Source organism: Oncorhynchus clarkii, chromosome 30 (genome assembly GCF_045791955.1).
Source record: "Oncorhynchus clarkii lewisi isolate Uvic-CL-2024 chromosome 30, UVic_Ocla_1.0, whole genome shotgun sequence".
Taxonomy (NCBI): domain Eukaryota; kingdom Metazoa; phylum Chordata; class Actinopteri; order Salmoniformes; family Salmonidae; genus Oncorhynchus; species Oncorhynchus clarkii.
This window is the reverse complement of record NC_092176.1, coordinates 2,392,705-2,407,025: the sequence shown is the minus strand read 5'-3', so window position 1 is coordinate 2,407,025 and position 14,321 is coordinate 2,392,705. Positions and strand designations below refer to the sequence as shown.

General features: G+C 46.9%; 1 protein-coding gene across 1 annotated transcript in view; it reads left to right on the top strand.

The window, feature by feature from the left end:
- The window catches only part of LOC139389777 (adhesion G-protein coupled receptor V1-like), a 190,389-nt gene that overhangs the window by 52,016 nt on the left and 124,052 nt on the right, over window positions 1–14,321 (top strand). The window contains exons 21-37 of the mRNA XM_071136722.1: window positions 2,651–3,024; window positions 3,942–4,118; window positions 4,743–4,923; window positions 5,861–6,054; window positions 6,585–6,714; window positions 7,026–7,106; window positions 7,580–7,719; window positions 8,082–8,691; window positions 8,825–9,040; window positions 9,199–9,414; window positions 10,919–11,163; window positions 11,323–11,504; window positions 11,651–12,471; window positions 12,559–12,768; window positions 13,467–13,597; window positions 13,713–13,812; window positions 14,092–14,271. Coding sequence (XP_070992823.1) covers window positions 2,651–3,024; window positions 3,942–4,118; window positions 4,743–4,923; window positions 5,861–6,054; window positions 6,585–6,714; window positions 7,026–7,106; window positions 7,580–7,719; window positions 8,082–8,691; window positions 8,825–9,040; window positions 9,199–9,414; window positions 10,919–11,163; window positions 11,323–11,504; window positions 11,651–12,471; window positions 12,559–12,768; window positions 13,467–13,597; window positions 13,713–13,812; window positions 14,092–14,271 — 4,188 coding nt within the window. The remainder of the gene's footprint in view (window positions 1–2,650; window positions 3,025–3,941; window positions 4,119–4,742; window positions 4,924–5,860; window positions 6,055–6,584; window positions 6,715–7,025; window positions 7,107–7,579; window positions 7,720–8,081; window positions 8,692–8,824; window positions 9,041–9,198; window positions 9,415–10,918; window positions 11,164–11,322; window positions 11,505–11,650; window positions 12,472–12,558; window positions 12,769–13,466; window positions 13,598–13,712; window positions 13,813–14,091; window positions 14,272–14,321) is intronic.

Sequence of the window (14,321 nt, the reverse complement as noted above, 5' to 3'; positions counted from 1 at the left end):
GTGTGTTCAGGGTGATGAGCTGTGTTGCTTTTACGCCAAACATAACGTCTTGCATTGTTGCCAAAAAGTTCCATTTTGGTTTCATCTGACCAGAGCACCTTCTTCCACATGTTTGGTGTGTCTCCCAGGTGGCTTGTGGCAAACTTTAAACAACACTTTTTATGGATATCTTTAAGAAATGGCTTTCTTCTTGCCACTCTTCCATAAAGGCCAGATTTGTGCAATATACGACTGATTGTTGTCCTATGGACAGAGTCTCCCACCTCAGCTGTAGATCTCTGCAGTTCATCCAGAGTGATCATGGGCCTCTTGGCTGCATCTCTGATCAGTCTTCTCCTTGTATGAGCTGAAAGTTTAGAGGGACGGCCAGGTCTTGGTAGATTTGCAGTGGTCTGATACTCCTTCCATTTCAATATTATCGCTTGCACAGTGCTCCTTGGGATGTTTAAAGCTTGGGAAATTGTTTTGTATCCAAATCCGGCTTTAAACTTCTTCACAACAGTATCTCGGACCTGCCTGGTGTGTTCCTTGTTCTTCATGATGCTCTCTGCGCTTTTAACGGACCTCTGAGACTATCACAGTGCAGGTGCATTTATACGGAGACTTGATTACACACAGGTGGATTGTATTTATCATCATTAGTCATTTAGGTCAACGTTGGATCATTCAGAGATCCTCACTGTACTTCTGGAGAGAGTTTGCTGCACTGAAAGTAAAGGGGCTGAATAATTTTGCACGCCCTATTTTTCAGTTTTTGATTTGTTAAAAAAGTTTGAAATATCCAATAAATGTCGTTCCACTTCATGATTGTGTCCCACTTGTTGTTGATTCTTCACAAAAAAATACAGTTTTATATCTTTATGTTTGAAGCCTGAAATGTGGCAAAAGTTCGCAAAGTTCAAGGGGGCCGAATACTTTCGCAAGGCACTGTATACATACACTACCGTTAAAAAGTGTGGTGACACTTACAAATGTAAATTTTTTGTCCACTAAAATAGCATCAAATTGATCAGAAATACAGTGTAGATTTTGTTAATGTTGTAAATTGCTATTGTAGCTGGAAACGGCAGATTTTTTTATGGAATATCTACAAAGGCGACCATTAGAAAACCCTTTTGCAGTTATGTTAGCACAGCTGGAAACTGTTGTACTGATTAAAAAAGCAATACAACTGGCCTTCTTTAGACTAGTTGAGTATCTGGAGCATCGGCATTTGTGGGTTCAATTACAGCCTCGAAATGGCCAGAAGCAAAGAACTTTCTTCTGAAACTCATCATTCAGTTTCTTGTTCTGAGAAATGAAGGCTATTCCATGTGAGAAATTGCCAAGAAGAAATTAAGGAGTGAAGGAAAAGCAGCCAACAAGTGCTCAGCGTATGTGGGAACTCCTTCAAGACTTTTGGAAAGTAATTCCTCACGAAGCTGGATGAGAGAATGCCAAGAGTGTGTGCAAAGCTGTCATCAAGGCAAAGTGTGGCTACTTTGAAGAATCTCAAATATAAAATACATTTTGATTTATTTAACACTTTTTTTGGTTACTACATGATTCCATATGTGCTATTTCATAGTTTTGATGTGTTCACTATTATTCTACAATGTAGAAAATAGTACAAAATCAAGAAAAACCCTTGAATTAGTAGGTGTGTCCTAACTTCTGACTGGTACTGTGTATATATATATTGCTCAAAACATACCCTTTACTGTGTGTGTACTGTATTTATACTTGGGATATCGTTTTCAACAGGAAACATTCAAAATCGCTTTGAGGACGTCTTTACGGATTCTAGCTTTAAAGGCAAAAGTCATAATACTTACAATTGCGTTATTGTATAATTTACACTTTCCGACTACAGTGACTTCAATGAAGTCTAGCCTCTCTGAGCCTGTTCCCGTGAGGTGTCTCACTCTCAGCAGACAGAGGCTTCCACATCAATCTGACATCACCGGTGGAATGTGAGTGACCACTGTGGGACCCTGCTCCTCTCCTCACTCTTGTGGCCCACATCTGGTCAGGGAGGATCTATTTAAAACCATGCATTCCACCCAGCCCCTCTCCCTTTGTTCAGACTTAGAGATTCTGCAATGCTTGAGCGAGCGCTTAGCCGCTTCACTGCTGGACATTGTTACAGGCAGAAGAAAGCCGACGGCAGTCCCCCCCCCCCCCCCCAATAACTGAAGACATAACGGGGCTATCTGTGTTGATAGATCATCTTTGGATAACTTCAGTCAAAGGGATATAAATGCTAACGTCAGACACGTCCGACCTTGTCAACTCAACCAGTGTTTTATTGCTTTTTGTGATGGCTTTGTCAGGGGTCACCATCGCAAGTTTTCTCAATTTGTCCAGTGTTCTGCTGTTCTGCTGGGTACTGGTCAAGCCCTCGGTAAGGTGGGTCATCATAGGGAGTGACCTCTGAACTAGTTAATGGTTTAATAATTTGCACTGCAGAGATAGGCCTATTGATGATGCGCTGTACCCACTTTTTCCCACAGGGTAAAAAGCATGAAACCATTCTGGAATGGATACGCTGTTCAGTACATGCTTGTCAGCTTCTCTGTATACAAAAAGGTTAGCTTTTCTGACAGCAGCATGACCACCCACTGCTTGATGTTTTTCTGAGTGTATTCTGCCTCCTGTGTTTGTGTTGCAGGTTCAGCTCCGGTGCGGATCGGCTCGGACCCCTACGGAGAACAGCGCTACACGGGCCTCCTGCAGGACCTGCGTCTCTACCACAGCAGACTGAACCGCTCGGAGATCCACGAGCTCCACGCGCAGCCCGCCAAGATGGACCTGAGGAACATCTCTGGCTACCTGCAGTACTGGCAGGGCGAGAGGCAGAAGGCCTTTGTGGTGGAGGTGCGGGACGACAAGGAGGAGGAAGGGGAGGAGCTGTTCTACCTGCAGCTGGTGGCGGCCCATGGGGGAGCACGTCTCCACCTCCCCCGCCCCACCGCCACCCTGCGGGTGATGAAGAGCGACAACGCCAACGGCTTCTTTGGCTTTACCGGCGCCTGCATACCAGACGTAAGACTCACACACACACACTCACGAGCACGCACATGCACGCACTCGCACGAAAGCACTCGCACACACACGGTATATGACTTGCAGTATAAATGAGACGCTATTGACACTATTGAGATGAAATGTACAGACCATATTTACCAACTCTGGCGGTCCCTGAGTTTGACAGACACAGCAGCAACAGTGATGTAAGACACAGAGTAGAATGGAGACCACACAGCATATTATTCACACATTCTGTAACTGGCTTTGATCCAGCATGTCTCCTGAGAATATGGATATTTTGTTACCTAGAAAGACATGTAATCGAAGGCAGTCGTTAGTGAGTGCATATCCTTCTGCATATTTAAACAGTGTTTACGCCTGGGTGAAAGTGTGCGCTCTGCCCTTTAGGGAGATTGCACACAGGTGTCTAATGGCTCCTCTCAGGTAGAGCGACAGATGGCTGAGCAGCTAAGGGCATTCCTATGGAACTAGAGTCCCAGTAGCACAATAGGTGGTAGACCAGGGGATGGCATTCCATCAGAACTAGGGTCCCTCTAACGCTGCCAGGGGACAAAGGGACTCAGAGGCATGCGGGGCTATCGGGTGGACTCTCTGCAAATCACATCTTGACTGTGCAGGAATTAGAGGAGGGCGGCCCATAAAAGTATCTCTCAAACCCAAATGTTCATTTTTGGAATGAGTGGTTGTCAGTCTTGAATTGGTAATGAACTACAAGTATCTTGCTGTGGAAAACATGAAAATGTCCAAAATGATTTTCTTTCCGTTTTTAATTCCAAGTTTGTGAAGTTTTGTCATCAAAATAAAAGTTTTGTGTACAATTTTGACGAGTGTAATGTGACATTCTGTTTTTAAAATGTCTCTCAGTTCAGGGAGCATCATTAATAACCATCATCCCTTTTCTCTATGGCCAGACGACAGAGGAAGGCTCCACCATCTCCTGTGTTATTGAACGGACGCGTGGGGCTCTGGACCACGTCTATGTGAACTACACGGTCACTCAGCTGGACTCAGACAGACAGGCTCAGGCCAACCAGGACTTTGTTAACGCCAGCGGCTCTGTGCTCTTCCTGCCCGGTCAGCGCTCTGAGGTGAGGGGGAACACCTAGAGGGCACACACACACACACACACACACACACACACACACACACACACACACACACACACACACAGAGAGAGACACACGCACATACATACAGCCTGGGAAAACTACCCTGCACACAATCATTCATGAGATAGGGAAACCCCACTGGTACATCTGTAGAGCAATCCTATACATATATCCTATACACAATCCTATACATATATGAGAACACACACACACACACACACACACACACACACACACACACACATACGCACACACACATACGCACACACATTGCATATAAATGCAACTGCAATAAGTTCAGACTATAGGCAGCTACAAACCAGTCAATATAAATATTTTACCATGCATCTACATTTCTGGCCTTGTTGAATCCCAGAAAACTACTTTCATCCATTCAGTGGTGATGTTGTTGACTTGTAGCCCCACCTAGTGGCTAAAAGGAAAATGTTGTCATAGTAACAGGTGCCTGCTAATGATTAGGCTCAGTCTAAAATCTCACTACAGAGATCAAAGCCTGAAAATACATTATGCTACACTAGGACTGATTTTAGATTAAAATCTTCACTCTCATGTGTTATGACATCCTCTCCCTGCGACTCCCAGGTCCTGAACCTGCTGGTGCTGGATGATGACACCCCTGAGTTCGCAGAGTCCTTCCAGGTCACCCTGGTGTCAGCCGAGTCAGGTGACGGGAAGCCAGGCTCTACCCCCACCAGTGGGGCCAGCATTGACCCTGACAACTCAGCCACCACTGTCACCATCACAGCCAGCGACCATCCCTATGGTACAGAGAGGCACACACACATCACTGTGCCACCCTACTAGAACCTTAAACGGATACCCATCTTCCCAGTTTCCACCCTTAGTTGCACCAATCAAGAGCTGCAGCAATCTGTACAGCCACATAGTTAAAGGGATAGTTTAGTGCAAGCTGTACGCTCGTGAAACTACCTCTAACTTCCTTCATACTGGACGCAGAGGCATAAAAACGGTATCCACGAGTTCATGTGACACCTTTTAAGAGAAACATAAATGAACTTCAGTCAGCCCTGCTTACAACCTACTTGAAAGGTTCAGCTTGTGGCATGACTTGAAAACAGTGTAACAAACTGCTATTGGTGTGAGTTAATAACTGACTGTTACACTGTACACGTGTCATCACAGACACAACGGAGCCAAAACAAAGGGCCACTCAAAGTTAAGGAGGTTCCCATGTTGTGAATGTATGGTGAACATTTTGTTGCATTTGAGCCTCTCTCTCTCTCTCTCTCTCATAATCTCCGACAAGCGTATTGTTCTATGAGGCTGGATGAGCAGCTGTTGTGATTACTGGTACCCCTCTCTCTCTCTCTCTCTCTCTCTCTCTCATAATCTCCGACAAGCGTATTGTTCTATGAGGCTGGATGAGCAGCTGTTGTGATTACTGGTACCCCTCTCTCGCTCTCTCTCATAATCTCTGACAAGCGTATTGTTCTATGAGGCTGGATGACCAGCTGTTGTGATTACTGGTACCCCTCTCTCTCTCTCTCTCTCTCTCTCTCTCTCTCTCATAATCTCCGACAAGCGTATTGTTCTATGAGGCTGGATGAGCAGCTGTTGTGATTACTGGTACCCCTCTCTCTCTCTCTCGCTCTCTCTCATAATCTCCGACAAGCATATTGTTCTATGAGGCTGGATGAGCAGCTGTTGTGATTACTGGTACCCCTCTCTCTCTCTCCCAGGTCTGATCCAGTTCCAGTCCAGCCTGCCAGCTGAGGGGATGATCCGCCCGGCAGCAGAGCCTGCCCATGTCACGGTCAATGAGGAGGACGGAGAGGTCCGCCTGCTGGTGGCCAGGGCCCAAGGCCTGTTGGGAAAAGTCATGGTTGGCTACAGGACCTCACCGTTCACCGCAGTCAGCCCCGAGGACTATGAGGTCATTCCCAGCCTTCCTTATCCCGTAGACCAGGGTCTCAGGCAGACACAGGGATGGATGGTTACTGGAGATCTGTGTATTCTCACACAAATCACCCTTAGAAACCAATGCTTTATAAAGCGTGATTTACATATGTATTTTTAATAAGGAATAGACCCATAATCATTTCCTATTCAATCCTCATACTTGGCTATCTGTGGCACTTTTATTTTGAAATGATGAAGACAATAATAAGACATACCTGTACATAAAAGCCCAAATGATAATGGATGACAATTCCAGTGTGTTTGAGTCACTAGACTCACTCCTTGGATAGCTGGTTGGCTGCGTCTACACAGGCAGCCCAATTCTGACCTTTTGCCCAATTATTGGCAAAAAAGCTCATGTGAAAAAAAACCTATGAGTGGAAAAATATCAGATTTGGGCTGTCTGTGTAAACGCAGCTAATGACAGTGAGCTTATGCTAACTACCCAAGCTAACCTCTTGTTCCCTACCTGATCTGCCTGTACCTGTTCCATGGCCCAAACAGGACTCAGATGGCGTGCTAGACTTCCTGCCAGGAGAACGCTTCAAGTACATTAGTGTGACGGTCATAGACAACCCCGTGCCAGAGCTGGACAAAGTGTTCAGAGTGGAACTCTACAACCCTGACGGAGGAGGTAAGACACACAAATATAATATAAATATGATATGATTCGTTGATTGATCGGCCAATTGGTGATGATCTTTTTTTTACCTCCTCTTCTCTTACTTCAGATAATTGTTAGAGTTCACCTTCCTATCCTGTAGTCACATCCTTCAGGATTTCCTGTCCCTGAGATCCTGTTCTAACTCATCCTTTGCCTGTGTTCTGTCACATTGTGTCCTTGTGTGTGTTTGTGTGCTCCTCCTGTGTGCTCCTGTGTGATCTTGTGTGCTGTGCTCCCCAATGATTCCCACTCCTCTGGCGGGATCCTGTGCGATCTCAAAGTGGATCAGTTCCTTCGGAGTGAAGGCAGTGGCAGTGGAGAAAGTGACACTGAGTTTTTCCTCCTGTCCTCTCACCACCGCGGTAAGATCACCCTCCCCTCCACCGCCCCTCCCAATCTTTTTAGACTCCACCTCACACTCCCTAAGTGTGTGTGTGTGTGTGTGTGTGTGTGTGTGTGTATTTGCATGCCTGTATATTTGTGTGCATGGTATTTACATTGCAATGGGGCCAGTGAGCAGTGACCAGGGAGATTGGTGTGGGAAAAGCAAATAGGCATTATATTGAGTGCAGGGCAACAGTGGTAAGTGGTGAACAGAAATGTCACAGACCCCCAGGCTCATTGTTTCTCTGTCGGGGTCCACCCTCCACCTTATTAAAAAACCCACAATGCACTGCAGTGTTCAGTGCTATTATTTCAAGTGGATCAATGGAATTCAAGTGGAATTTTGTTTTAAATTGCACACCAGGAAAAACTTTTGATGACTCATTTTAACAAATTGTAACTATGAAAGAAAGGGCAGCCTTTACAGTTGTGTGACGTTTTTTCTATCTAGCCAGCCTGGGAGTCGCCTCTCACATCACCGTGACCATCGCTGCCTCTGACGACGCACACGGGGTGTTCCAGTTGAGCCAGGACTCACTGTCTGTCAACGGCACCGAGCCTGAGGAGGGACACAGCACTGTGCTCCTGCAGGTCATTGTGTGTGTGTGTGTCTGTGTGCCTGTGTATATGTGTATATGGGCTGTGTGTGTGTGTGTGTCTGTCTGTGCATGTGTGTGTCTGTTTCTATGCCTGTGTGTGTGTGTGTGTGTGCGTGCGTGCGTGCGTCTGTCTGTCTGTCTGTCTGTCTGTCTGTCTGTCTGTCTGTCTGTCTGTCTGTCTGTCTGTCTGTCTGTCTGTCTGTCTGTCTGTCTGTCTGTCTGTCTGTCTGTCTGTCTGTCTGTCTGTCTCTGTCTCTGTCTCTGTCTCTGTCTCTGTCTCTGTCTCTGTCTCTGTCTCTGTCTCTGTCTCCCTCCCTGACAGTAGGTTGTAAACGCTCTCTTTATTCGTATCAGGTGGTGCGGTCATCTGGTGCCCTATCCAACGTGACTGTTTTCTGGGAGGCTGAGGACAGCTCTGAGGAAGACCTCATCAGCAGGGCCGGGAACATCACCTTCCACGTGGGCCAGACCAGGGGGGAGATTGAGCTCCAGGTGGCCCAGGACGAGGTGCCGGAGCTGGACAAGAGCTTCGGCGTGTCCCTGGTCAACGTCTCCCATGGGCGTCTGGCTGTGAGGACTGAGGCGATTGTGACAGTGCTGGCGAGTGACGACCCCTACGGAGTGTTTGTGTTCTCAGACAGCAACAGGCCAGTGCGCCTGCCCGAAGGCCACACCCTGGTCATCCTCACCATCCACAGGCAGAGGGGGCTGATGGGAAAGGTACGCGTGACATACGGAACCCTGAGTGAGGCTGACACCGCCCCCTTTATGACCCCGGGTGTGGGCAGGGCCAGTGAGGGGAACGACTTCGTCCCCCTCCTGGAGTCGGTGGTGTTCACGGCCAATCAGAGTGAGGCTAACATAACCCTTCGAGTGCTGGATGACGATGACCCCGAGAGGGACGAGTCTGTGTTCGTGGAGTTGATCAGTGTCAACCTCATAGAAGGAGAGCAGGAGAGACGAAGTAAGTCACTGCCACATTTCCACGTCCCAACTATGAATCTCGGGGCCTATAGTCGTCACATGGTCAACATTTGTAGCTGGAATATGAGATTTTTGTCAACCCATCCGTTTTTCCATGTTTCTATCTTTCCTAGTTGCCCGGTCTCCTCGTCTCGGTCCGAAGGCTGAGATCGTGGCCCAGGTGATAGTGGAGGCGAGTGATGACGCCTTTGGGTTCCTGCAGCTGTCTGCCCCGGCGGTCAGTGTAGCTGAGTACTATGTCGGACCCATCATCAATGTGACACGCACCGGGGGAATTTTTGCTGACGTGTCCGTGAAGTTCAGGGCCGTACCCATGACTGCCAGAGTTGGTAAATCTGGTCTACATTTTATCTCAATAGTGTTTTGTTATGTTGCTAAGCATGTACAGTGTGTATGTGTGCGTATGTCTGTAATAATGTGTGCGTATGTGTGTAACTGTGTGTGTGTGTAATAATGTGTGTTTCTAACAATGTGTGTGTCAATACAGGTGACGACTACAGCGTAGCATCCACTGACGTGGTTCTCCTGGAGGGGGAGACCAGTAAGCCTGTTCCCATCTACATCATCAACGATGTGATTCCTGAGCTGGAGGAGACCTTCCGCATCGAGTTGCTCAACGTGACCACAGGGGGCGCTCGACTGGGGGCGCTCACTCGCACCATCATAACCATCCTGCCCTCTGATGACCCCTTTGGGGCCTTCGGTTAGCTCACGTCTCTCTCACACACAGAAATGCACTCACATTAGCCGGTCATTTTTTCCGGACAAATTTTCTGGAGAAAAACTTTGATGAAGATTTGAGGCTGATGCGCATCGCCAGCTGCTTTTAGGATTTGGACAGTTTTGACTTCCTAACAGCAGCGGCTCACTTTGAGCAGGCCGAGGTCCGCCACACACGCAAGTCAATTAGATGCAAACTATCGTGTTCGTAGACAGACACGTTTTGTTATTTATTCATTAAAATGTTCATAAAAATACCCTATAGGACAGGTTGATCGGAAATGATATTATACAAATATTATTGTGTCATATTACTGTGGGCGACTTTTTCTTCTAGCCTAAATGTTTTTTCCGTTTTTTTTATTATATTCATTTAGGATTTATAGCAGGGACGAAGACGCAATGGGCAATGTTTTGCTTTTCAATAAAATCTGTCAGGTTTAAAGGCACATTTTTTATTCTGTTAAGGAATTTTTTATATATCGTATTTTTTAATTGAACCTTTATTTTACTAGTCAAGTCAGTTAATTACCTTTGATGATCTTTGGATGTTTGCACTCTTGAGACTCCCAGTTACACAATAAATTTTCCTTTTGTTCCATAAAGATTATTTTTATATCCAAAACCTCCATTTGGTTGGCACGTTATGTTCAGAAATCCACAGGCTCAAGCGGTCACGACATCGCAGACGAAAATTTCAAATAGTATCCGTAATGTTCATAGAAACATTTAAACCTTTTTTATAATAAATCCTCAGGTTGTTTTTACAATATATTATCGATAATATATCAACCGGGAATGTAGCTTCTTCAATAAGAGAGAGAGAGAAAATGGCTGCTCCAAGCTGTTGCGCATACAAAAAAGCCATACAATGACTCGATGTGATCTTTCTCCCTCATTTTTCAAAATAAAAGCCTGAAACTATGTCTAAAGACTGTTCACACCATGGGGAAGCCATATGAAAAGGAATCTGGTTGATATCCCTTTAAATGGAGCAAAGGCAGGCTATGGATCATGTAGCTTTCAAAATAGAGTCAATTTCCTGGTTTGATTTTCCTCAGGTTTTCGCCTGCAATATCAGTTATGAATACTCACAGACAATATTTTGACAGTTTTGGAAAAGTTTTGTTTTCTATCCTAATCTGACAATTATATGCATATTCTAGATTCTGGGCCTGAGAAATAGGCAGTTTCATTTGGGTACGTTTTTCATCCAAATATCAAAATACTGCCCCCTACACTCAAGAGGTTAGAACAAATTCTTATTTACAACAACGGCCTACCGGGGAAAACGGAAACCTTGACACACACACACACACACACACACACTAGTCTTAAATATAGTGCTAAAATATACAATTGCTCATTCAAATCAGATTACAGTATATGCACGATACTGACGACATCAGCAAACTGAAGATTCCAGCATGATTCCTTTATCAACGAATGACATTAGACCTCATAAAAGTACTGTTTGTGTTCCCTAGTATTTCAGTCTGCTCCTGTCACCATAGAGGAGCCAGGGGCGAACTCCTTTGAGGTGACACTGCCCATAGTGCGTAATGCTGGGACCATAGGGACCGTGGCTATCCAGTGGCGGGCCACGGTCAACGGCAGAGCAGCAGTAGGGGACCTCCGGCCTGTGTCAGGAGAGGTCATCTTTGCTCCCGGGGAAACCATTAAGACGTTGAAAGTCGAGGTCCTAGCAGACGATGTGCCGGAAATTGAGGAAGTAAGAAACGCAGTCTTTTTTTCTTCTTCATCATTTCATAACATTGTTCTTATTTTTTTGACAAAGAAAGGATTTGTATAATTATATTTACTATATAATATAGAGGCCAATATAGTATACAGTCTGTCATTTTTCCTCTAAACGTTCTGTGCTTTTCAGATAATCAAGGTGGAATTGACTAGTGCCAATAATGGAGGCAACCTTGGAAGAGACAAAACAATCAATATTACTGTCCCAGCCAATGACAACCCGTATGGGACGGTCTACTTTGACCAGTCTGTGTATCGTGTGCAGGAACCTCTCGAGGGAATTTTTATGGCCAACATTACTGTCCGTCGAAGGTTTGTCCTTTAGTTTGAGTTCTGTCCTCTTGCAGTATCATTGCATCTTCTTACCTTGGAATTTGCACTGAATCGACATATTGCTGCTATTCAAACAGAATTCTTAACTAACTCTCTCTCTCTCTCCCTCTCCTTCATCACATCAGTGGTGGTCATTTTAGCCAAGTGGAGGTCCTCTACAGCACCTCAGAGATAGACATAGTTAGCATGGCCCAGACTGAGGGCCAGGACTTGCTGTTGTACTACAACCCCCCGGTGTCAGGAGTACCCTTTGGCACCCCCCGCAGGCCTGTCAATGTCAGCTCTCAGGAAGACCCCCTGGCTGCCTGTGCTGCAGTCTGCCTGAGGGAGCAGGCCTGCCAGGCCTTCTCCCTGTCTCCCTCTGGGGGCTCGTCCCCCATGGCTTCCTGCACCTGGGTGACCAGCGGGGCTGCCCAGCTCACTGCGTCCACCCAGACCCTCACCTATGCCAAAAACACCACCGCCGCCGCCATTCTCTTCAGCTCGCAGGCCATGGCGGGTAGCGACTACACCACCATGACAGCGCAGACGGCCATCTTGGAAGACGGCTCGGGTGTAGCCAACCTGACCGTTCCCATTCTGACGGACAAACTCCCAGAGATGGACGAGAGCTTCTCCATCCGCATCCTGAAGGTGGCGCTGGTCAACTTAACCGTGGCTGAGAAGAACCTCCCCTCCATAGGGCAACCAGACAAGGCAGTGGTCACCATAGGCATGAACGGGGATGCGTTTGGGGTGTTTCTCATCTACAGCCTCAGCCCTAACGCCACAGAGGATGGGATCTATCTGGAGGTGAGAGAGGAGCCACGCGTCTCAGTATCCCTGGTCATAGAGAGGAGGGGGGGAAGCCTAGGACAGGTGACAGTGGAGTGGAGGTTTGTGGGCGGAATGGCTACACCCAACACTGACTTCACCGGGACGGGGGAAACACTTGTCTTTGCCGACGGTAGGTTTAAAAGCTAGTACTGCATAATGCTTTTTGGATATGAATATTATTTTGATATACAGTATATTTGGTTCTCTCCATCCAAAGGCGATTTGAAGAAGACCATTGAGATAGTGATTACGGATGACTCGGAGCCAGAGGACAGCGAGACCCTGATGGTTGGCTTGGTGAAGACGGCGGGAGGCAGCCGGATCCTGCCCAGCTCCGACACGGTCACCATCGTCATCCTGGCCAACGACAACGTGGCGGGGGTGGTGGGCTTCCACGCAGTCTCACGCTCTGTTAAGGCCAGAGAGGGTGGGTGTAGTACAGGGGACCAGCATCAACTGAATCACTGTGTGAATTATTTAGCTCTGCACCGAGCCAGTTTACCAAGCAGCCACTGATGACATAATGACCCCTGCCTCCCCTGATAGTAACCCCTGTCATAATGCATCAGCATGTAACTGTAGTAAGCTGACAATTCTCTTCTTTTGAATATCATGGCTTTGTGATCATAAATTCATACGCGCGCACTGTTTTGTAGAGGGCAACACAGCTACCATTCCTCAACCTCATCACTTGGCTCTCCGCACGTTCGGAAACATCCAATGAATTAATGAAGGAAAGCAAGGGATAGTGGGAGGAGCATGTTGCAACAGGTGGCACACGTAGTAAGTTCCAGGCACGGCTCATTGGGTATGCACGACAGAGCCCTTCCACTCTTATCTGTGGCGAATACTTACACCACTTCCTAATGGATTGATTCTTTCCGAGCCACCTACAGTAGCTAAGGGAAGACCTTCGTAAGGCTATAATCAAAGCCTGTATCCTGGTCTACTAATCTAAAACAGCAAACTATGGGCGACATTTTGCACAAGGAATTGGCAATGAGAAATAACCTAAACTTTTCCCGTAGACACGAAGGCATACTGTATAATCCAGTGCCAGTTACAAATACAGCTTGACATGTACTACATTAAAAGGTGACTAAGGTGTGTGTGTGCATGTTGTAGGGGAGATGCTGTCCCTGCTGGTGACCAGGACATCTCCTGGTCTGGGGAACGCCACCGTGGACTGGGTCATCCAAGGCCCCCGCGTTGCCAGGACCTTTACACATACCTCAGGACTACTATTCTTCACCGAGGTAAACAAACTGACCGGGGTAACGCCTCGGTATGGTGTACATGCCGTGTCTAGTATTCGGTTCATTCTGTTGTATATGGTGCTTGATGTTCGAGCGTCTCCTGTCACTCACACAGGGAACACTGAACGCTACCATAGTCCTCCAGCTACTTGAAGACGCAACCCCTGAGGAGAATGAAGAATATAGGGTGGTCCTGTCCAACATCCACACTTACGGTAAATCACATTCCCTGGCCTCGGCTGACCAGCGTAACAACATGCACATTCCAATCTCTCCTATGTACTTGGATCTCTATTTATTTCACTTTTAGCTTGACCATGCTAGTCATTTAAGAATCACGTTTTTTGTTGACAATGACTATGCAGCATGGATCAGGCATAGAGGTTGCCATAGCAAAGAGTTTTTAGTCTGTTCGACCCCGTAACCTGTAAGGCTAGGAAATGAGTGTGACTTGTGTTTGTATGGATATTATCCGTCAGCGTTCTGTTCCCCAGGTGTTCTGGTAACGGGTCACGCAGCGCTGGACGTCCAGGGGCGCGAGGCTGTGGTTACCGTGGATACCAGTGACGAGCCGTTCGGGATGCTGAGCATCGCCCCATCCTCCCTCAGCCTGAGCACAGAGGAGCGCGACGGCGTCCTCAACGTCTTCATCAACAGAGAGCTTGTGGCCTCAGGTCAGTCTGGAATAGGGATTTGGGACGAGCTAGCGGCGACAGAGTGTTTC